The following is a 24,845-nucleotide window of genomic DNA, read 5'->3' as shown; positions in this document are numbered from 1 at the left end:
CTATATTTTGAAAAAAGACTATTGTCATTTTTCTAATCGTGCCCAACCACAATTCTCCCACAGCTGACCAGTGTCCAGCTATTCAGGGAGTGACCAATGGCCGACCTAATGTGACTGGCCCCGTCAAAGTCGGGGAGTCAGTTAGTATCGACTGTAACCATGGATACAGGCCAGACAAAGATAATGTTCTCCTGTGTCAGGAGGATGGGTTATATGACAAGAATGTACCAGCTTGCCTAGGTAAGAGAGGATACCAATCTTTAATTTTTATGTAGATAAACCGGTAAAAACTGATGGCAAAACGTTTTCCTTAAGTCACAGATTTGCTCATAGTTTGAGGATTTTTTTAAATTTAAAAATGTTTTATGTTTTGCTCATTTTTTCATACTTATTTTTGTCATCCACTGATCCTTGCTAGTAGTCAAGAACCTGCACATATAAGAAGGACAAAAGGCTAGTTAGTTGTCAGCCATTTCATACCAACATCAGAGTTGTCAGTAACTTAAAAACAGACAAATCAAGCAGCACAAAAAGGTCCCTAAATCTTAAACCGTCCTTTACTTGTTATGGACAATATGCAACAATGCATCGGAAGAAAAATAGTTCTATTTAATTTAGGTTCTATGCTCCTAAGAGCAGCTGTTACAAAAAACATACTAAGACTGACCATATAATTCTATAAATGATTTTTTGGTTGAAATATATGGGAATGATTCATGAACTACTGAGAGATGCATTTCACTCCTAGTGCATTTATATACGGAAAGAGGAATTTTGGTAGTAATGAGTGCATATTATATTCATTATTTTTATCAGCGTTTCACATTCCTGTGCTTAACAACCAGTGAAAAATCAATAAAAAATCATTTGTTTTAACTTGTGATGAGAAGGTTTACAGATTTTGTGGACTTTTGGTAATAAAATGCATGGCCGGGGACAGTGCATATTTGTCAAAACCCTACTGTCATTTATGCTGATGCTGATAACAAATTTAACGGGAAAAAATAAAATAATGGAGAACCAAAATACCCTACATATTCCTAATTGCATCAATGTGAGTTTAGAATTTCTAAGAAGTCAAGAAAATAATCAGCGCTAGAAACTAACATTTTTATTCCTCTTGTCCTTATAATGATAACATATAGCAAAACCCTTAAAAATGGCAAATTTCTACTAGTCCTTATGATACCTTAACTATTTGGCAGTTTTGCAAGGACTACAGGACTAGTGCCAATTTCTAATGCTGATAATATGTTGATATTTACTTGCCACTGTTGTTCCATTCTTGCAGATATCAATGAGTGTACAGAAGAAGGCCTAAACACGTGTGACTTCCACCGCTGTGTGAATCAGGATGGGGGATTCACGTGCCAGTGTGAAGCTGGCTACCAACACCCTGATGGCGACCGGACCCGTTGTGAAGGTGAGGTGCTGTAGCTCCCTGAAGTCATCATCTCCCTCATTGATGTCATCATCCTTCACCATGTAAAGTGGCACAATTGCAGTGCAGGGTTACCTCCCTTAGTTGTGCCAGGAACCTATGATCGTTGGTGTCAATCCCAGATTTCATCCTGATTATGTTTCTATATTTGCAAGCATCATATCCTGTTTTTTAGGTTTTATCAAAGTGGTAAACATCTAAGACCTGAATCACTTCCTTCCACATCAAGCTGACGCTCTGTGATAAATTGAAATACTGTTCAAAGTGGTGTTAAACCAAAAATCACTCACCAGTCATTTCCAAAACACTGTATCTTTACCAATGTCTAGACTGGAAGCTGTCCCTGTATCCGATATGAATTAAAAAAATGATATAAACAATCGGAGATATGTTTGTTACTTCATGCCAACATGGTATAATCCCAATGCATAATTACAACCTCTGGAAACAAGGCTCTATTTTGCAACTTTCTTTTACAAATTTTGAAATTGTGATATTTTTGTTGCACATTGTGTATGTTGTTTTGTTTAAGGCAATGTGAAACATGAGTTATGTGTTATAACAATCTACTGGAGACTGATCCAATCTAAACCGGTGTTGTGAGCTCCGAAATGCGGTTTCCAACATTCCATGTGTTGACTAACCAATCACAACTTGGGAATTAAATCGATCAAAGCTTAATTTTATTTTATGATTTTATGATTTCTTTTATGTGAGTAAATTTCTATTTATGTTTTTCATACCATTCATAATGAAAGTAAAATCCACAACAGTTACGATCACATGCAGCTGATTATCATGAACATAATTGTTTTATAAAATCTTTGACTGGGAATAAAATCTCATCAGTATATTTGTCACTTTTATTGGATTATTAGTCTTTATGGAAATTCTTGATGAAATTTGGGAGGCAAGGTGTACCCCGCGTTATATCCAAGGAAGCGGTACATCGAAGGGCGTTGTATCGATGTATCACTGTATTACAATATGATGGAGTGAGTATGGTTTTACGCCACTTTTAGCAATATTCCCGCAATATCAAGGTGGGGGACACCAGAAATTGGCTTCACATATTGAACCCATGTGGGAAATCAAACCAGGGTCTTTGGCGGGATGAGCAAATGCTTTAACCACTAGGCTACCCCAACGCCCAAATATGACAGAGACTGGTCCTGTTTGGACCAGTGTAGTGAGCTTAATGTTCCCAATTTTCTCAACTCTTTTGTAAAACTGCATGTATGACATATGAATCAATACAAAGAAGTAACCTTCAAATTAATGATAAAGAGAAAGAACCAGTAAGCATCACCAAACTTAAATCTTTATATTTTGTTTTAAAGTTTATTAATTTGTATTTTAGGATCATTTTTTTCAAATATACTACTTAACTTTGAAAGGGATACAGAGAAAGCCAGTGTTATCATTATTCTGTTTGCATGGATGAATCACAGACATCAACTCTTTGAACACATCATTCAGTTGGGATTTCTGAACTACCGTATTCGACGTAATAAGCGCCCTGCTCTAATATGCGCCTACAGCGATATTTGCTAATATTTTGGCTAGTGAACAATTCCAAATGGCACCCCTTCCGATTGATCAATGTACACAAGACTTATTTATTCGTGTATAATACACTCGTGTGTTATATGCACCCTTAATTATGGGCAATTAAATTCTGAAAAAATATATCTGTCGTATATAAACATTTCAGGCTGTCAGCATAAACCACGAAATTTACGATCTTTCACCCCTTTTTTTTTTTCCACCAAAATAATATTCCAATAAGAGCCCCCTATTTCTAATTTTGAGAGCGCACTGGGCGCTTATTACGTCGAATACGGTGTATGCAATTAACCAGGCCATTTTCAGAACATTTAAGGAAGCATTGGTTTAGGAAGCTGGTCCATCCATCCATGCCGTATTGTGTTCTAATGACAAATTGTTTCTATGACAGACATCAATGAATGCGATTCCACCAATGGGGGGTGTAACCAATTCTGTAACAACAGTCCCGGCAACATGAGCTGTTCCTGTATCGACGGCTACTTCCTCTACCCTGGACCAGACTCCGCCAACATCGACGGCCAACTCCTTGTTCCAGGGAAGACTTGCATAGGTACACACTAATGTCACTGCTTACATATGTCTCCTGAATAAATGACCATTTGATGTTTTCATAATTGGGTCGGTGGGGGGGAGGGGGGGGGGAATTATTTTGTTTAATAATTTGTTCCAGAAAGTACTGAAGTTTAAAAGCTTCAAACATGAAGAAATGACTGTCGTTGTCACATGTATTAAGTTTTGAGTCAGTAGATAAAGCTAAAAAACAAAGATGTGCTTTAATGTCATCATTTTTACATAAAATGTACACAATATGTCGACTTGTGAAGATCCGGGTAGAGAGTAGGTCTTCAGTCTTCAGCAACCCATGCTTGTCATAAAAGGTGACTATGCTTGTCGTAAGAGGTGGTCACGCTCACTGACTTAGTTGATGCATGTCATTGTATCCAAATTGCGTGGATCGATGCTCTTGATTTCAATCACTGGATTGTCTTTTCTAGACTTCTTATTTACAGACCATTGTCACATAGCTGGAGTAAGAGGCAACTAACGGGATTGGGTGGTCAGGCTCGCTGACTTGGTTGATGCATGTCATCGTATCCAAATTGCGTGGATCGATGCTCATGATGTCAATCACTGGATTGTCTGGTCCAGACTCGATTATTTACAGACCGCCGTCATATAGCTGGAATATTGCTGAGTGCGGCAGTCAACAACAAACAAACAAACAAATTTATTATGTTGATTCACTGACATCTGTTAGGAAACTCATCAATTGTTCTTTTCTCCAGCCACATGTTCTGGGTTCAATGTGACGGATGGGAAGGTGTTCATAAGAGGAACGCCTCTCCCCAGTGGAGAGTACATCCACCCGGCTGTGGCCTACATTGACTGTCAGCCAGGCTACGTTCCTGACGGACCGGGCAATGTCACCTGTCAGCTGTCGGGAGGCTGGACGGCGACTGTCACAAGGTGTACAGGTATGTACTGGCAGAAGGATCGAGATGAAAATAGAAAGTCCCTGATTGATCAATGACTTCAAATACAGTGGTCCCTCGCTACAACGCTACCTATGGGGTCCAAATAATTGGTGGGCGTTATAGACGATGAGCCGTTTAACCGAGGCCGAGGCGGGGGAGCACGCTCGGCCAATCTCACGATCTTCGCCTTGTCTCGCACATTGCAATGATACAAGTTGTTTACCGTTCATAGTGTAAAAATATAAATCCATTATGTTTTCGCCGTTTGTTATTATTTACAAGCCTTAACTGTCACATTCAATGTGAATGTAGTCTACTTACATGAAAATATCGATCGATAATGGTAGTAACAGACGCTATGAGTGAAGAGCCAATCACAATTCATTACACAAGTACTGAGTAACCGAGGTAGCGCTTTATCGAAGAGCACAATAGCTAGGGATCACTGTATACACAATTGTAAACTGAAAGTGTGTGCTGCAGTCTGATCATTGTTAAATGGGATTAGATCCTGGAAATCATACAGTAACAAAGTCAAAATTAACATGCAACTAAATTCAATGTAGCCAGATTTGAACCATTTAGATCACAAAAATATATTATTTGTTTGTTGGAGGGGAACCTATCATGCATAAAATGGTTTTCATTTAATGGGGGCCAAAATATCCCCCCATGAGGCTAAACAAATGGAAAAAATTTATCAGTGATTTATATCCAGTCATGTGATTCAATCTTAACATATATCTTCAAATCTTTTAGTTTTTGGAACTACATGTACTGTATTTATGAATTTATCCTAAAAAGCCCATTTTCTGAATCCTAATTTAAAGGATGAAAAATGTTCAAGGGAAAAAAATCAGTTTCATGGGACCAACTTCAGTTGATTAATAGTCTTTTAAACAGATATTAAAAAATACCTTCTAAAATTTTGTTTCGATGTATTTAGCAACACTATGCCCCCACCCCGACAACCCTCCAAATGGTGACGTGGTGTTCTCCAGCCTGGAGCCGGGCGGCATCGTCAGCTACTCCTGTGACTTTGGCTTCATCCTTGTGGGACCAGACCAACGATTCTGTGAGCTTCAAGTGGACCCAACCACCGGCATCCCCAGACATGACTGGTCCGGAGACAAGCCAACATGTGAAGGTAGGAATGTCTAAACATAGATTGCTTTCTTGAAAGGGTTGAATGTGAAAAGGTAAATCTTGTGAAAGTTTGTGACATTGAATATATATTGGCTGTGTCATTTCTATAATATATAAATATCTGGTATAGGTTCAAAGGGGGCGGTCGGGTAGCCTAGTGGTTAAAGCATTCGTTTGTCACGCCGAAAACCCAGGGTCGAATCCTGTCATGGGTACATTGTGTGAAGCCCATTTCTGGTGTCCCCTGCCTTGATATTGCTGGAATATTGCTAAAAGCGGTGTGAAACCATACTCACTCACTCACTCACTCACTCACTCACTCACTCACTCACTCACTCACTCACTCACTCACTCACTCACTATAAGTTCAAAGTGTTTTTAGGGGACATGTGTGCCCCAGTGGTCTGATGAAGTGAAGGGACTTGTCAAGAGTTGCATCCCTTAGCTGTGTCTGGATCCACTGATGATTGGTTTGAATCTCAGCTTTATCCCGGTTATGACATTTGACCTATTAGTTCCATATCCTCGCATCATCAAAAGGTGCCCAATCAGGTAGAACTCTTATGGTTAAACTAGACTTAAGACACCCATACAACTAAGATCAGTTTGTGAAACAGGCGCCAGACCATGTTTGTTTCTCATGATATCATAGTATTGGTCAAGAGCCAGTAACTACTATGGCTTTAATGCGCATGCCGGTGAGTTCACGTGCAAGACTCCATTGCTGTAAAACATGCTCAACATAAGCAGCCATTGACCTATAATCAGTCTTTGATTATCATTGTGTGGAACCCCGGTATTGAACAGGTATCATATCACATGATGTTTTCAAAAATGGCAACTAACGGGGACTTTATGTTTAATTTTTTTTCTTTTGTGGGTTACAAATCTAAAACTCTGAACTTGATTCTAATGTACTGCATGACCTCTTTGGCCACACCCTCTACAGCCTGAAGTATGATGAAACAGGCCTGAGGTCAAGGTGACATAAGGATATTGATTTTCATGCAAATCTGATACACTGTGAAAAGCATAATGTGTGCAAAAACTCAGAATATGGTACAAAAACGAAATTTGAGTTGAAAAGACAGCTCTTGAGAGTGTAAAACTGTATAATGGATGGGTTAAACTCCTGAGAAACAAGAAAGTAATTAACAACCCTAATGCAGTTACCTCCCTTCTCTTCAGCTGTGGACTGTGGTGTACCAGCCCGACCTGAGAATGGGGAAGTTCACTACTCTGGCACAGGCTACAAGTCTGTCGCGACCTTCACCTGTCTGTGTGGCTACATCCTGGATGGCTCGGCAGTGCGGACGTGTCAGGCGGCGGGTAGTTGGAGCGGCAACAGAACCCACTGTAATGGTAGGTGGAGAGACCCACGGAGGAACAGTGTCCAAATACACAAGAAAGTCTTTCATAAGAAATAATACAAACAATCAGTGCAGTTTGATTGAAAATTTCTTTTTTTAAAATTCATTCAAAACTTTATTTTGAAATATAATTTTAGAAAATTTATGCAAATCTATTCTGACCACATCCTTTTCTTCATCTGTTGTCTTCTTGTATTTTGACCAAGAAATCTTTAGAAGAAGGGAAATAAATGGTATGGCCTTGGTATGATATGTGACTAACCATGAAATAAGGGACCGTATGGGTGAAAAATCACATTTTGACTCTCATTATATTTTAAAACTACAGTATCTTAAGAACACAAAAATTAAATTCACAAGCTTAGATACATATCAATAACAGAGATACATAGTATCAAATATTTGGACTCATTTCCTGCAAAGTCCAATTTTCAGACTTATAACTGTTTATATAATAATTCCAGTTTTTAGATATGATGTCTGATTAATTGAGAGTAGGCATAACTGGATATGCTGAAATATTTTGAAATAATATTTTGATGACATTACGAACGAACACGAGGAAGATAGTTTTGTAAAGTCCCCTCGCATGGCGATTTTTACGGAAGTAAGTTGATGTCAAATGGACCTCTTTATGACATCACAGCACTATTATATCCTAGCACCCATAAGGTCCCTTTTCTCCTGATGGGTCACATTTGAAGTGTAAACAGAGATGCCTCCAGCTCACTACAGCCTACATATCTCAGCGGCGGGCGGGTAGCGTAGTGGTTAAAGCGTTCGCTCATCACGCCGAAGACTCGGTTTAGAATCCTGACATGAATACAATGTGTGAAGCCTATTTCTGGTGTCCCCTGCTGTGCTATTGCTGGAATATTGCTTAAAGCGGCGTAAAACCATACTCGCTCACTCGCTCACTCACTCACTCACTCACTCACTCACTCACTCACTCACTCACTCACTCACTCACTCACTCACTCACTCACCTTATATATCTTACTTAAGATGCTCATGGTATCAATCACTGGATTGTCTGGTCCAGACTCAATTATTTACAGACCACTGTCAATTAGCTGGAATATTACTAAGTGTGGCGTTAAACAACAAACAAACAAACAATACTCCCCATCTATGTTTTGCGAAATTTACTTGAATCCGCACCAAGATCCCAGACTAGAGGATGTTTGTCTGGGATTGATCATCGAGGGTTATTAATACTTGTTCCGCTGTATTCCAGTTCGATCATGTCCCCGAGTGTCTTCTCCGGCTTATGGTTCCATTGTTGGTGCATGGGAGACGTTTCCTGTCGGGTCAGTGGTCAGCTTCCAGTGTGACCGACCAGGATACCAGCTGTCAGGTACGGAGCTTGTTACTCCACGCCACATGTGAACAGGCGTCTTAATGCATTGGTTTGAACATTATTTAGTCTACAAAAATCTGAATTGTTCTCTAATATGTTGGATCAATAGTGATTTCTCGCAAATAATAATAGACGGCCACCAAAGGGAATACCATTGTATCCTAAGTATCAGTAAACATTCTCAGCACCGTGGGGAGTATACAACCCAATTTGCCTGTTTGGCTTTAGAAGATTATGTAATCACATCAGCATCTCATACTACCAGGTACCCATTAACCACTAGGTGATCTGGCTTCGTGAAATATTGCTACAGATCAATGGTTATTGTAATATTCCGAATCAGATCCATGGCCCCTGGAATGCATCGCTGACCCTCATCTGCGGATCTCCTTGGAGAAACCGGACTATCTCATCTCCCTGTCCGTGGACTACCAGGCTGCTGCCTCCATCTCCCAGCACTGCGTGGAGTACTATGGCTGGGAGAGTGTGAGGAACCTACAGGCTTACAAGGCACAACTCCAGCTTCTCTGTACGGACCATGGGCAGCCAGTCATCAACATCTACCAGACCACCCATGGATCTGCAGCTGGCAGTGTGGTGAGTTGACATGACTGTATCCTACAGCAGTACACAAATATAAGAGAGCTACGTGATAAATCGCATACAAAGCGTGGTTTATTTCACGATAAAACATTGTTCTATCATGGCGTCATTTCTGGAGATACGAACATGCACTTGAACTTGATGAAGTCGTAAATTGGACAACGTTATTTTTGAAGTGTCTAGAGAGTTGTACCCCACAGATGTAGCTTGGCAATGTAGATAAACACAGTGGGAAAATGATTGCTTCCAAAAGTGTGATAGATATGACAATCGGTACTGGGAGAAAAGGTACAGATAATCAACGTGAAAATTGTGAGAAAATGCAGGAAAGACCAAATTAATCCTTACTTTTAATAAAATGAACTTTGCAGCGATCGGATTCTAGTCAGGGAGTCATCATTCTCTAAATACTACAAGGATGTGCCCCTCATTGTTTATTCTCCCTGAAGTGTTTTATTGTACGATAAACAACTCCCACTCATCGTTTATTTCTTAAATAACTAGAGCGGTCTGGTGGTCACGCTGAAGACCCGGATTCGAATCCCAACACGGGTACAATGTGAGAAGCTCATTTCTGGTGTCATCACATTCCTGGAATATTGCTAAAAGTGGCGTAAAACCAAACTCACTCACTCACTCACTCTTACATAGTTCAAAGTGTGAAACAAACTGTTCCAGTGAGCACATCATGTCATTGTCCTCGAGACGTCAGGAATATTGTACAGCTTTTGAAATCCTGCACATCCCACTGTATTGTTATGAATTAACTAGTTCACTAGAAATTCTGTAAAATGGCAAGTGGGAGACACATAGTATGATAAACCAAGTCAATTGTGGCTTGCTGATCGGTTTCAAGTGTCATATCAAACATTCTGACGACATGATTCCCCATTAGGATTTGACAACATGTTGACATGCCCTTATCCCTAGATTCTGTTGGGTCACAATAAATTAATTATTAGACATATTTACATAATTTTCTAATTTATTAATGATGTATCATGACCTATCTCATTAAAATCCGATCTTAGTTTTCGCTATCGCTAAACAAAGATCTGAGGACATCCCATTACGGGTTACATCAGAACGACCTTTCATTCGACCAATCAAAGCGTTGCTTACCAGATCATGAAAGTGACATGTGTTTTCTAATCATGCAACCTCCAAAACGTTAACACAGGGTATTCCGAACGACAGTTACGGCCCATATGACGGATTCCGGCAAAATTATCGTCTATCTCTCGCTTCCGTTGGATAATCATTTGAACAGAGGAGGCATTGCACAGTACATGGGAAGCCCTGCCATACAATCTTAACCATATATTAGACATTCCAGAATGTTCGTTTGTTCAGTTTTAAAATTTTTAATCAGGAACTGTGTCAACTTATTTTTCAAGCGTAGTCTGAAATGGAAATCGCTAGGTTGAAACGAGTGCTGTAAAGCTCGATAAAGCTGCTTTCTAATTGGATGATGTCGACTTCTTGTTAGTCATTTCAGTGGTCGGTCAAAGTTCACGAAAGGTCGTTCTGACGTGACCCGTAATGGGATCTCCTCAGATCTTTGTTTAGCGGCAGTGAGAACTTTGGTCTGATTTTAATGAGATTGGTATGATGACATGCATTTATTATTTTTATATATGTTTAAATGTTTTTAACAAACTGTTTAATGCATCTGCGTTGGTAACTGTCAATGTGTGATTTGTATGAAATAAATATTTTGTAGGACTACTATTGTGCATTATTAAAAGAAAAGGTCCACACACATTTTGTACTTATTAACATTATATGAAGTGGGGTGTTTGGTCGTGAGGCAAACGTATGAAAATGGAATACGACTCAACTATTGATAGGGATAGACCAAAATGTAAAATATATTCAAATATACACTTGACATATTTTGAGAATCAGATTCGTGTATCGTGGAAAGGTAAAAATATTGCTACCAAAAGTGGAGTGGTATAATTTATTTTATTATGGCTCAATGATTTTACCCAACCAAATCATGAGACTTTATATCTGCCTTCCAGGTAAGCATCCAAGGAAGTGTAGGGTTCCAGGTGCGCGATGGCGAGGCAATTGCTACTGCCTGTCAATGTGGTAGTGCTGTGCTTGCCGCTCTGGTGGGACTCCAAGACCTGAGCATGATGGACATCACGGCGTCTGCGGAACTAGGGTGCCCGGCTGTGTCCGCCGTCAGTGGCAGCATCTCCTCCAACACAAGTCAGTGGAAGTGCCCACCGGGGCTCATCCTAGACAATGGCAACTCAGCCTGTGGAGAAAACACTCCTATGTGCCTCAAAAGTAAGTAGTGATTTATTATCCACCCCTAACCCCAAACCCCCAAACCCCCAAACCCCCAAACCCCAAACCCCAACCCCCAACCCCCAACCCCCCACCCCCCACGTACCCGACCCCATTTTTGTGGAATCGCCAGTGGCTGAGTTGGTTAGATTGCTGACTTTGTGTGCAGGCGATTAGGTGCCTCGCTCTGGAAGTGTGGGTTTAAATCGGGACTCAACCCAAAAATTTCTAGACACTGTACTTTACTAAGGAAGTGTTATCCCAAATATAACACTTAATTGTTACAGAGTGTCATAGTATTCTAATTTGTGTGCTTTTATGTGAGAGATAATGTTTGTGGCCCCCTTCTGAATTTTGTGAGATAGTGATTTGAAACTTTTCTTTGTATTTTGGTCTGAAGTCTGAGAGATGACATTCAGAAACCTTTGTTCCAATTCATACAGTGTGAACGATGTCTATATCTTCCATTTCTTTGTGCCATGTTTGAACCTTGGTTTGTTTTGCTGCAGAATGCCTGGAAGAGCTGGAACCAACGCCCATCCCTACTACCTCCATCACCTTCATCCCAACATCAACCACTGTCACCTCTCCTGCTGCACCAGAAGCAACTACAGACACAGAACAAACCACAACAAGGCCTCTGACGCCAACAACACAGGCTGTCCTAAGTTCCACTACAGGATCCCAGACAACACAGGGCCCTTCCACACAGGCACCCACTACTGGGGGCCCTTCCTCACAATCACCAACAGCAGCTCAAACATCCACGGCTCAGCTACCAACATCTCAAAGCCCTACTACAGAAAAGCTGACATCTCAAGATCCAACAACTCAAGACCCTGCAACACAAGGCCCAACTACCCAAGGTCCTACAACTCAAGGCCCAACTACACAAGGCCCAACAACACAAGGCCCAACAACACAAGGTCCAACAACACAAGGCCCAACAACACAAGGTCCAACAACCCAAGGCCCAACAACACAAGGTCCCACAACTCAAGGCCCAACAACTCAAGGCCCAACAACTCAAGGTCCCACAACACAAGGTCCAACAACTCAAGGCCAAACAACTCAAGGCCCAACAACACAAGGCCCAACAACTCAAGGTCCCACAACACAAGGCCCAACAACTCAAGGTCCCACAACACAAGGCCCAACTACACAAGGTCCCCCAACACAAGGCCCATCTACTCAACGCCCAACAACTCAAGGCCCAACAACACAAGGCCCAACTACACAAGGTCCCCCAACACAAGGCCCATCTACTCAACGCCCAACAACACAAGGACCAACAACTCAAGGTCCCACACAAGGCCCAACTACACAAGGTCCCCCAACACAAGGCCCATCTACTCAACGCCCAACAACACAAGGCCCGACAACTCAAGGTCCCACAACACAAGGTCCCACAACACAAGGCCCAACTACTCAAGGTCCAACAACACAAGGCCCGTCAATCACTACAAGTCCATCTTTGCCAGAAGGTAAGTTACCTATTGATAGAAGATGACATTAAGTGACTATCATGTTTCAAATACATCCCACACCCTCAGTGAGTGAGTGAGTGAGTGAGTGAGTGAGTATGGTTTTATGCCACTTTGGGCATAATTCCATCAATATCACGGCAGGGGACCCCAGAAATGGACTTCACACATTCTACCCATGTGGGGAAACAAACCCAGGCCCTTGGCATGACAAGCGAAGGCTTAAGCACTAGGCTACCCCACCTCCTTCCCACACCATCAGTATGCAAGGGGAGTAGCACAGCATTATAACCATGGCCATTAACCTTGGCTCCACATCTTTGATCATGCAACTGACTGAACTGTTTTTCTATCGTTGACTTTGATGATAGAACAACTGGACGAAAAATGTGTCACCAGCTGGATTCGAACGTGTGAAGTCCACACCAAAGACGAATGTAGTTTGTGCAATTGTAAGAGTGAATATTATCCCACCCTATTTTTTATCTCTAATTCTCTCTCTCTATTCTACCAGTGTGTTTAATCCTATCCTATACTATACTCTAGAGTAAAACTTCCCCCGGGCTAATATTTAGGTAGCACATAATTCTTGCTGACACAATCAGCATCCCTCTCGGCTGACTGATGGCCTTCAGTGTGGCGTCCTTGGTTTCAGTGACTGTGCCAGTGTTTATAGTAGAGGTCTTTGACTCCATCGAGGGCATCTTCAGCAACTCCTGCATTGACAAGGTGCACCTGGCGGTGAACAGCAAGGTGAACCAGCTGCCTACCCTCTTTAATGTACCTGCATTAGGGCACTGTGCCGGAACCTCCGACATCTATGTCACCCTCCTGGATGGTAGGATCAACTTCAGCACCAACAGGGTAAGTTGCACTTTAGTTCTGTTTGAAATGTTAGAAAAATACTTTTAGTCTGTTACGACAAGATCGACTGTTTCACAGACTGTTGCTGTTGAAATATCAAGTAACTACCGATCTACCTACCTGTGGTTTGAGGTATTTCAGTTAGAAGGAGTCCTATCGACAATTTTAAAGGAGAAACATTTGAACGTAACCATCAAGTTCAGATTTACACCTAGGAAGTGATGATGGAAGTGTGAAACGGATTATAGAAATATGTGCATGCGACTATGTTATGATAATAATGATGTAGTTTGTGCGAATGCGCGGGCTGGTGTGAGGTCATCACCTCGGGACAGGAGTGAGGTAATTACCTAAGACTATAGCCTGTTTCATACACGAATGACAACACACAAATATAATTGTCTAAGTTTATCACCGTTTTACCTGTAAAACTACCGTTTTATGCTAATCAGTATCAGTCAGGATAGGCTAGTTTGGGTAGATTTGCATTATTTTGATTTATGCTATTTTCATAGTCCTATGATTCATATTTTGTAAATGAAGCCAGAACAGCATTTTTCTCGCATTTCCGACAGTACTTTAGACATGGTTCTCTGCCTTATGTCATTTAGCATCATGGTGTCTTGTCAGAGATTTATCTGCTCGGTGTCAGACATTCGGTGCTGACTCTGCGGCAAATGTCAGTAAACATTTGCTAAAATAAAATCCTAATTTTGAGTCAAATAAATTGGTTTTCTCAATTTGCCTGCAACAGCAATAGTTTGGAATCCTAGATGAATCTCTGCTTGTGTCATATTGTATTATCCTAATGGTAATGACAATGTAGTATTAAAAAAGAAATTATTTATTTAACACAATAAGGACCTTATGTTAAATTGCTTATGAGGCAAAGGGGCGTTGTAAGGATACTTCCTATATTTCATGGTATCTTCTAATAAGGGTTTGAGAGCAGTATCAAACGGACACACAGACAGACAGACAGACTGTTTTATTCAGTTAAAGGCCTCCAGCCCTAAATACATACCAATACATGACAGGGACTGGCCAATCATATAGCTACATCCTTTAATGAGTATGATGTTTTCCCATTCTTTGTCAGGCAAACGTTGCAGTAACCTATGGTCTCAAATACAACACATCCTCAAAGGAGTCAGTTGAAGCATGTGCTGCCGAATTCATCATCTTCACTCAAGTGGAGCTTCCCAAACTCCTTCGCATGATCCAAGACGAAGTCATCCCCACCTTCTGCAGCAACGTCACCTACATCAGCCCTGGCTGCAACATCACCCGCAATGAATGGGGATGTGAGGAAGGCTTCATCCTGGATTCCGCTGAATGGGTTTGTGTCCGTGGAACCACGGCCATTGTTTCCACGCCAGCTTCAACTACAGCTCCACCAGCTCCAGAACCTGTCCCTACTGTGCCAAGGATGATTCTGACCCTCCGGGGGAGCTTTGTGTCGAGTGGTCATGTGTCAGAGTATTGTATCGCTCAGTACCATTCTGCCCTCATAACAGAACTCAGATGGATGGAAGCTCACGTTCAAACCATACTGTCGGAATTTTGTAAGGATGTCTTTGTCAGCGTTACAGAGAACTTGACTCTGTCAGCGGATGGGAATAATAAGGTGAGGGTTGTCTTCCCTTGACACAGCTTATCGTGTTATTAGGGTTGTCTTCCCTTGACTCAGCTTATCGCGTTATTTTGGTTGTCTTCCCCTGACACAGCTTATCACGTTATTAGGGTTGTCTCAGCTTATTGTGATATTAGGGTTGTCTTCCCTTGACTCAGGTTATCGTGATATTAGGGTTGTCTTCCCTTGACTCAGCTTATCTCGATACCATGTCAGAATATTAATATTTACATAAAGATTATGGAGAAATTTAATGACTATACTCTTCACAGGAAAGTACAAAAGAGATTCCAAAAGAGAGATAAATGATAACTGAACTGTCCTCATTTTGACACCAGTAGCTAAAGTAATGACGTAAATAGCTGAGGCACTGTAAGTCCCCATGATCCCCAGTGAGGTGGCCTCGCTTTGGTTACTGGTGGTCTATAGCCTGTGTTTTAAACTGTATAATTAATAATGTTATGCCAAAATATGTTTGACTAATTTGTTTTTAAATATAACTTGTATTCATGACTCAGGTGTGTATATATAAACTTTTTCTCATCATTTATGGCTGAAATAATGCCAATGTGACGTTAAATTTTAATTCACTCACTCATTTGTAGACTTGAAAGAGAAGGAAAATGGTTATTTTTCAGCTACTGTACCTGTTGAACATTTTCATAACTATATTGTCATATTTTTTAAATTAACTATTTTCTGTTGGACAATAAGGGCCCTCATCATACCTCATCCTTTCTTGTGTGAACAATGTCAGTCAAATTATAAGTTTATGATTATTAAAAAATCCTTCAAATCAGGGTACAGTTTATGTAACTTGGATGCCCATTTTCAGATTATACCAAAATAATTGTTAGCATGAATGTGTGTGCTGTATGTTTGTGAATTCTGTGTCTAACAATGCCATTTGACATTATTCTTTTAAAAGATCAATGGGGTCAGCAGACTGCACTTTTATCCACTTTCGGAAAGCGTCGATCACTCGAAGATGTTAGTCTGTTACGGATATGCTGCTGGACAGCTGACGGAGCCCAAGCTCCACCTGACAACCTTGACCTTGACCGGCAACAAGACCCACAACTGCAGTGACATCAAACTGTCACCAGAGAAACTGGAGACATCAAACTCTGATGTGGAGATCTACTGTCCCGATGGCTATGTGTACGATAAGGACAACTTCAAGTGTATCGAAGGTGCGTTCATTTACTGATGTTTTGTTTGATTCATTTCAAGTTCATTTGAATTAGGGTGATGTGTATATATTGTATTAGGATAGTTTGGGGACATTAAAAGGTAAATCGAATCTAGCAGTATGTGCCCAAGCTGCTTGTTTTAAGCACACCGCACTCACTACTCACTTTTCACGTATTCACATACAGATCTTTGTGAATCATCTTTGATAGACAGAGAATGTGGTCATTCATTCATTAATTCATTCATGCTTGTCGTAAGAGGCGACTGATGGGATCAGGTGGTCAGGCTAGCTGACTTGGTTGATGCATGTGACTGTATCCCAATTACCGTATTCGACGTAAAAAGCGCCCAGGGCGCTCTCAAAATTAGAAATAGGGGGCTCTTATTAGAATATTATTTTGGTGGAAAAAACAGAGTTGAAAGATAAATTTCGTGGTTTATGCTGACGGTCTGACTGTTTATATACGACAGATATATTTTTCCAGAATTTAATTGCCCATAATTAAGAGTGCATATAACACATGAGTGGGTATTATATACGAATAAATAGGTCTTGTGTACATTGATCAATCAGAAGGGTTGCTAATTGGCATTGTTCACTTGCCAATATATCAGCAAATATCGCCGTGGGCGCTTATTAGAGCGGGGCGCTTATAATGTTGAATACGGTACGTAGATTGATGCTCATGATGTCAATCACTGGATTGATGCTCCAGACTCAATTAGACCTCTGTCATATAGGTGGAATATTGCTGAGTGTGTCATTCATTCATTCATTCATTCATTCATTCATTCATTCATTCTACCCAAAAGATGGTACTTTTTGTTACCATACCTGGTTCTCTGCATTAAGGGGATAAAATAGCTCGGAGTCAGTATGCTGTGTCTGTGCAGGGTATCCCTGTTAAACTTCAGCATGGTCTATCTCATTAGGCTAGCACCTATCCATGCAGATCGCTATAAAGTGCAGTAATCTTGAACGTTGGGCCCCATTTCTCCCCCTCTCACCTTGATAAAGGGTAAGGCACTGCTGCCCATCTGAGATAATACTGCGTGATAATGTGATTGGGTGGCAGAGTAAATAATATGTCTGTCTACCTGACAGTAACTGTGCCATGTATAGGCATGTGTTATGGCCGTGTCCATCATGCTGTGGACTGTGATTTCAGAGAATGTCCCGACCTTTGTGATGACTGCAACACTGAGAATGGAAGTGTCTCAGAATGCCACGATGTGCACCAACCAGCTTGCGGTCAGCACAGGGTCAGCTATCAAGACCGTGGTGACCCAAGTGATGGGCAGTCTACAGAACAGGACACTGTGTGATGCCACCTCACAAGTACTGCTTCAGCTGAAACAGGGACAGATTGCACCGAGCAGGAAGGAGGTTAGTATAATATTTTGTGTTCCAAAATAGTTTATGATGACATATTTGCAATATTTTAAAGCCACTTTGGCAATACCTACCTTATATTTTGTTCCATGAATTGTTGCTTTACAGTTATAGAGTTATCCCCCTTTGTCTTAACCTTGTATCGTCCTTGGCAACTTCAAGTTCTGTCTAAAATAAAACATAATGTTATTGATTTAGCAAAGTGACAAGGTCAAATGTCATCTGTGGCTTCCAATGTGGGTCTGGACACGTTCATATCAAATTTGAGCAAAAAATATATCTGGGTGAGTATGTAGCAGGGCGTTGAGTCATCCCACTGATGGCATTCTTATCTTGTCACCCTGCTCACCGATCATGGCACTCAGTGAGCGAGAGTGAGTTTGGTTTAACGTCGTTTTAACAGTATTCCAGTTATATCACGGCGTGTCAGCTTAAGGTTGGAGGAAAGCCCAAAGTGATGCAGGTCTCAGACATTTACCACTTTGGTGAAACCCACGAGCACAGGTATGGTGCTGACAAACCTAAAAACGTTATCGGGGCGAACCAGGATTCGAATCCACAATCATAGGTTTCTGTCGTGACCAATGGACGCAGCTCTGCACAGTGAATCGCAGTGCATCAATCGACTGGGTCACCCATGCCCCAACATGGCAATCAGGAATGTTCTGACTGCTACACATGTCGTGCAACTGCTGGGTTTTCACTACAATTCAAAATTCCTACTTCAGGTGATGATATTGATTCCGTTTGGGTTGCTGAGTATGTCGGCAGTGAAGAGTGATGTCCAGAAATGTGCCGCAAGACTGAAGACCTATTTGGGGGAGAGCCTGGAGCGGACTCTGACCTCGTTGCCGACCCAGGTGACTCCTTTCTGTGGCCCCACGTCCATCATCAAAAACAGCTACAGGGTGACGAAATCAGAATGGACCTGCTTTGGAACACTCAGCTACCACTCATCTTCTGGGATGTGTGAGGAGCAGGGCAGCAAGACCAAAGGCCCAGGTATATCAGTTGTACATGCATGTAGTATTGTAGCAGTAGGAGAAAGCGACGGAATGAGATATTCTTAGTAGTATGCACAGAACATGTGTTTATAGAATTATCTCCCTTAGTAGAAAAAAACTGATTTGTTGTGATGAAAGCACGTGGTTGAGGATTGGGAAAACTGCCATGTTCGATGTAAATGAAGAGGAACCATGGTGTTCACGGAGTCTACAATGTGTATTTGAGTAACTATATTTGTTGTGTGATGTGCGATGGCTCCCGTATTTGACATGCATCTGAATAAATCCTCGAACTTTGAATTTTGTGTTTACTGCGAGTTGCACGTGCAAATGCGTCCCTAGCGGGGTACCACTATATAAGTATATCACACATACTTCATCACTGCACGTTCCTCAAGTTTGTCCATTTTCCAAAGGACACAGACCCCTGCTTATGTTACTGACTTGTCACAGCGATACATTTGCTTTTGGGAATCTACCACTATGATGTCATGTTATGTCCACAACAAAATACTTAACTATGATGCAATTTGTTGTATGTGAGGTTTAGAAATGATCAAACATCCCTTGTATAAGTATATCAGCTGTCACACATGCAGCTGGGCTCTTCACTTTATATGTTATATTCCCGATGAACTATATATTGAGGGTTTATTGCTGTTGGTTCCAGGAAACTCCCCTCGCAGGAAGCGCAGTTCTGTCTACAGTAACCTGAAGATCCACACCTTCAACCAGGACAACAGCCCACGATGGAACACCTCACTTCCCCTCTGTCAGGGTGGGTACACAACACATTGGCCAAAACATGCACCAAGATGCATGTGCCCCACCATTGCTGATATCAATACTGATAGCTGTGCCCCACCATTCATTATATCAATACTGATAGATGTGCCTCACCATTGCTAGTATCAAACCAATAGTTGTGCCCCACCATTGCTATTGTGCCCCACCATTGCTATTGTGCCCCACCATTGCTAGTGTCAAACCAATAGTTGTGCCCCACCATTGCTAGTGTCAAACCAATAGTTGTGCCCTACCATTGCTAGTGTCAAACCAATAGTTGTGCCCAACCATTGCTATTGTGCCCCACCATTGCTAGTGTCAAACCAATAGTTGTGCCCCACCATTGCTAGTGTCAAACCAATAGTTGTGCCCCAACATTGCTAGTGTCAAACCAATAGCTGTGCCCCACCATTGCTAGTGTCAAACCAATAGCTGTGCCTCACCATTGCTAGTGTCAAACCAATAGTTGTGCACCACCATTGCTAGTGTCAAACCAATAGTTGTGCACCACCATTGCTAGTGTCAAACCAATAGCTGTGCCTCACCATTGCTTGTGTCAAACCAATAGCTGTGCCCCACCATTGCTGATATCAATACAGATAGCTGTGCCCCCACCATTGCTGATGTCTATACTGATAGCAATTTCATTATTATCTTTAATATCTGTTTCATTGGTATCTAAATAGAAGCCTTGATACAAATAGATAATATAGATACCTTGCTAAATATTCTGTATTTGTTGGTTAAGATATGATTCTAAACCATCATGTCTCCTCCATCTTCTACCCTGTTAAGTGAGGATGAGTTTGTGCTACATGTGTCTGTCTCCACACAGACGCCCAGGCCCCGGTCTTCACTGACTGCCCCACGGGGAATATTAAGGTGGAGCTGGGTCCTAATGGGCCGGTTCCTGCCAACATCACGCTGCCAACATTCTCGGACAACTCAGGGGCCACGCCCACTGTCACCTACACCCCTGCTGACTTCAGATTGCCCTACCTGTTCACAAAGGTGAGGAAATTACCATGATATAGTGGTATGATGTTAGCATGTAATATACTGTAACCATCTGTGTCACTGTCCTCTGTGTGATGCCCAATGTGCTGGCATGATGTTACGATAGGGTTGCCCTCTCTCTAGTATGGCTGTAGTGAAGTGTAGTGTGTCTGTCTGGAGTGACTGTACTCTGTGTGATGCGCAATGTGCTGGCATGACCTTACGATAGGGTTGCCCTCTCTCTAGTATGGCTGTAGTGAAGAGTTGTGTGTCTGTCTGGAGTGACTGTACTCTGGGTGATGCGCAATGTGCTGGCATGACCTTACGATAGGGTTGCCCTCTCTCTAGTATGGCTGTAGTGTAGTATTGTGTGTCTGGAGTGACTGTACTCTGTGTGATGCGCAATGTGCTGGCATGACCTTACGATAGGGTTGCCCTCTCTCTAGTATGGCTGTAGTGAAGTGTTGTGTGTCTGTCTGGAGTGACTGTACTCTGTGTGATGCGCAATGTGCTGGCATGACCTTACGATAGGGTTGCCCTCTCTCTTGTATGGCTGTAGTGTAGTATTGTGTGTCTGGAGTGACTGTACTCTGTGTGATGCGCAATGTGCTGGCATGACCTTATGATAGGGTTGCCCAATCTCTGGTATAGCTGTAGTGTTGTGTTGTGTGTCTTGAGTGACTGTCTTCTAGAGTTGCCCAATTTCTGGTATAGCTGTAGTGTTGTGTGTCTAGTGAGTGTCTTCTAGAGTTGCCCAATCTCTGGTATAGCTGTAGTGTTGTGTGTCTAGTGAGTCTCCTCTAGAGTTGCCCAATCTCTGGTATAGCTGTAGTGTTGTGTGTCTAGTGAGTCTCCTCTAGAGTTGCTCTATCTCTGGTATGGCTGTAGTGTAGTGTGTGTGTGTGGCTGAGACTACTCTGTGCTGTGGTATATATCATTGTCCTCCTTGGTTTCAGAACATGACGGTGACTGTTGCAGCCACTGACTCAGTGGGAAACGTGGGCACCTGTCCCCTCCATGTGTTCCTGGTCGGTGAGTGGTAGTGCTACTCATACATTGTTGCATCAGTATTTGCACTGGTGCTGCTTTAACCATCAAATGGTTATTTCGTAAGGTTGTAACAATGTCCTTAAACCATGGCTCCTTTGTCTTGCAACTGACTGAATTGTCAGTAAAACATCTCATGGCAATGCCGGAACATTTTTTTCCCTATCATTTACCTTGATAATAGAACAATTTCATGAAAAACATGTAATGCCAGGGGAATTTGAACCCACGAAGTCGACACCAAGAAATTGTATGAAATTAACAACAAAATACTTTCTTACATCAGAACTGATAGCTTATCCATTTATGTACTGTGAAATATTATGCAGTACATTTGATGTTTCTCATAATAGGCCCATCAACATGGGCAAGTGATATTTAGGTGATTGATAAATGTACTCGAGTTGGTCCGAAATGAATGATATACTTGCCCCAGGACATGCATTTCATAACCCAAGTCGGCAAATTGCTAGGTGCACATGTGAAAGGTTCGGAAAACACATTTCACATGCATCATGCAGGGGCGACTCACACAGTGTTCTCACAATCTAGCATAGAGTTCCTGAATATCTTTCAAACTACCTTCAAAAAACAATGTCTATTAAGCAATTTTGGTGCTATGAATGTTGACCATGGTTTAAATGGGTTAGACCAATTCTGATGGATTCCGATGTTTAATTGTTGAAATGGTCAATTAATTCCCCTTGAGGTCGTGGTCTAACCTATACTTAGCTACTTTTTTAAAACACCCTACATATAATTTACTGAAAAAAACCTTTGAAACAGGTTATACACAAGGTTTGCACTTAAACATTGTTCTCATTTTGAGTCATTTATTGTCATTTTGAGAGAATCTGTCATATTGAGTCTTGAAGGTTTGGGACAGGTTAAGATGTTAGTTTTCAATCAGCATGTCTGGATACTGTAAACTAAATGCATTCTAGGATTGGGATGAGTCAAAATTTAATACCCGGTTATCCGCTGTAGGTCTCAAGACTTGGGAACAAAATGTCCGATTGGGAAACGTTTTTACTGGAGCCCTGGCAAAAACTATTCAGATACACATGTAAAACAATCTGATTATGCATACACTGAAGTTGACTGAAGCTTTATCTGTATTCAAGCCTATAAAAGTCTAAAAATATACAAGGAATGCATGCAAAAAAACAAAATGTGAACATAAACAGACTTGTAGTGTAACCATGGAGTTTTATTGTTATTGCCATGATAGAATATATCACTAAACATGGGTCTGGGTAGTGCTGAGGGTACTCAGGTCCAACTCGAGCTCAGGACCGACCCGAGTACCCGAACTACCCATCCCAGCCCGAATGTGTTCCATCTTACTCTGCATCTAACCCCCATCTCGTGTTGCAGATGTGACCCCGCCCACTGTCATCTGCCCCAGCTCTGTTGTGGTCGAGCTATATGACACCGACACACAGGATGTTCAGATGAGATTCCAGTCCCAGCCAATCAACGCCAGTGACTACAGTGGTATTGAAAGAATTGAATACTCACCACCAGAGGGCACTGTCATACGGATGCTCAAGCCTATTGAAATAACTGCCACAGTGTACGACAATGCTGGCAACATGGCTTCCTGCTCTTTTGTATATGAAGCTCAACGTAAGTTGACCAGAATGAGGCTAAAAAATGATAGTCTTGGTTCTCAGGCACCACCCGTATCATAATAAAGTCTGCCACACATTTTGTTTTTTATTTCCATTTTAAAAAAAATTAAAAGTGCTAATATTTAAAAACAATGCGATCCAATATAGCATGCAGTTACTTCCCTTTACATGCGCTCTGCTTTCTGTGCATCTGGTGTTATGGTGATGCCCGCTATAGGAGTTTGTATGCTTGTTAATGTAGGGAGGTCCTTTCCCAGGTTGTTGGTACGTATACTGTTTATTTGGTTACATACTAGTTTGAACAAGGAAAAAAACAAAAACAAATGCCTGCTCACACTATTTTTTCAAAAGTCATTGCCTGAGAACCATTTCTTTCATTTTTTTAAGCCTAATATACAAATATTTGACATCCAATATTTTCATGCCAATACAGCAGGAGACCTGAGGTTTTGAAGATGTTTGTATTAAGAATTCTATTATTAGTTCTGGAAGATCTCTTCATGTAATTTTATACAGTTAGACAATCTGTTCAGTGAATAAGCACCCTTATAAAAAAACATTGCCTGTTGCGTAAATGTACAAAGTACTTATTGTAATCTTAAAATGTCCATATTATCAAGTTAAAATGACATGGTAGACCAACTCCAAATTAATCTGTCAAAATGACAAGATTTTACAAGATTCTATATGTCCAAATGACAAGGTGTCAAAAAAAGAACATAATTGGGGAGTTCCAAATGCAAAAACTTAAAGCTGCACTGTTTATATCATTGTAGATATTTTATACGTTATGTCATTTCTGAGTGCCATGGCATCTATATCCAAAAGGGTGTACTATTGAGGATATATGTGTATTCTGCGACAGGTTTTTGTTTGCTGAGATTAATATTTTCGAATCTAGGTGGTAAAAGAGAGGTTGAATCATGTTAGAAACCTGATTGGCTCAAGAGTTCATGCATCCATCATTTAGATTAGGTGGTCTAGATTGATAGGTATCCTATCAGAGTAAAAGATCTGGTTTTAGATGAGATTTATAAGATAGATATGCAATAAATAGCAAAGAAAAACAAAGCGTCGTTTATTTCACAATAAAACATTGTTCTATCATGACATCATTTCTGGAGATTTTCAAATATGTGCTCGCAACTTGATGACATCATATATTGGACGACGTTATTTTTAAGAGGGAAGTGTCAAGTAAGTTGTTCCCCATAGATGTAGCTGGGCTGCAGGTAAACGCAGTGGCCGAACTATCGCATCCAAAAGTGGGAGGGATAAGACAATCAGTGTTAGGAAAACAGGTACTGATAATCCACGTGAGGATTGTGAGATTATGCATAAAATACCAAACTTAACCAGCATATTCTTAAAATGGACTTTTTTGACAGTTCCGAGTTAGGATTCTATTTAGGGAGTCATTATTATTAAAATTTGGGTAAATATTTTAAAAGCTTGTACAATTTATCGTCATCCTTAAAGATACTGTACATAATGTTGACATTTCATATAAGAAATAAACAAATCGTGGCCGTTTATCGTACAATA

General features: G+C 41.1%; 1 protein-coding gene across 4 annotated transcripts in view; it reads left to right on the top strand.

The window, feature by feature from the left end:
• The window catches only part of LOC124151774, a 142,973-nt gene that overhangs the window by 69,628 nt on the left and 48,500 nt on the right, over window positions 1-24,845 (top strand). For 3 of the 4 annotated variants that reach the window (XM_048392182.1, XM_048392185.1, XM_048392183.1), the window contains 19 exons: window positions 64-240; window positions 1,292-1,423; window positions 3,399-3,560; window positions 4,297-4,485; window positions 5,432-5,632; window positions 6,820-6,993; window positions 8,239-8,358; window positions 8,705-8,958; window positions 10,992-11,265; window positions 11,775-12,749; window positions 13,405-13,613; window positions 14,713-15,240; window positions 16,175-16,439; window positions 17,610-17,827; window positions 18,562-18,835; window positions 19,508-19,615; window positions 20,459-20,634; window positions 21,576-21,651; window positions 23,044-23,295. In XM_048392182.1, coding sequence (XP_048248139.1) covers window positions 64-240; window positions 1,292-1,423; window positions 3,399-3,560; window positions 4,297-4,485; window positions 5,432-5,632; window positions 6,820-6,993; window positions 8,239-8,358; window positions 8,705-8,958; window positions 10,992-11,265; window positions 11,775-12,749; window positions 13,405-13,613; window positions 14,713-15,240; window positions 16,175-16,439; window positions 17,610-17,827; window positions 18,562-18,835; window positions 19,508-19,615; window positions 20,459-20,634; window positions 21,576-21,651; window positions 23,044-23,295 — 4,764 coding nt within the window. The remainder of the gene's footprint in view (window positions 1-63; window positions 241-1,291; window positions 1,424-3,398; window positions 3,561-4,296; window positions 4,486-5,431; window positions 5,633-6,819; window positions 6,994-8,238; window positions 8,359-8,704; window positions 8,959-10,991; window positions 11,266-11,774; window positions 12,750-13,404; window positions 13,614-14,712; window positions 15,241-16,174; window positions 16,440-17,609; window positions 17,828-18,561; window positions 18,836-19,507; window positions 19,616-20,458; window positions 20,635-21,575; window positions 21,652-23,043; window positions 23,296-24,845) is intronic. The other variant, XM_048392184.1, reaches the window with a different exon arrangement.

Source organism: Haliotis rufescens, unplaced genomic scaffold (genome assembly GCF_023055435.1).
Source record: "Haliotis rufescens isolate VD_foot unplaced genomic scaffold, xgHalRufe1.0.p SCAF_11, whole genome shotgun sequence".
Classification (NCBI taxonomy): Eukaryota; Metazoa; Mollusca; class Gastropoda; order Lepetellida; family Haliotidae; genus Haliotis; species Haliotis rufescens.
The sequence above is the reverse complement of the archived record's forward strand: the minus strand, read 5'-3'. Positions and strand labels throughout refer to the sequence as shown.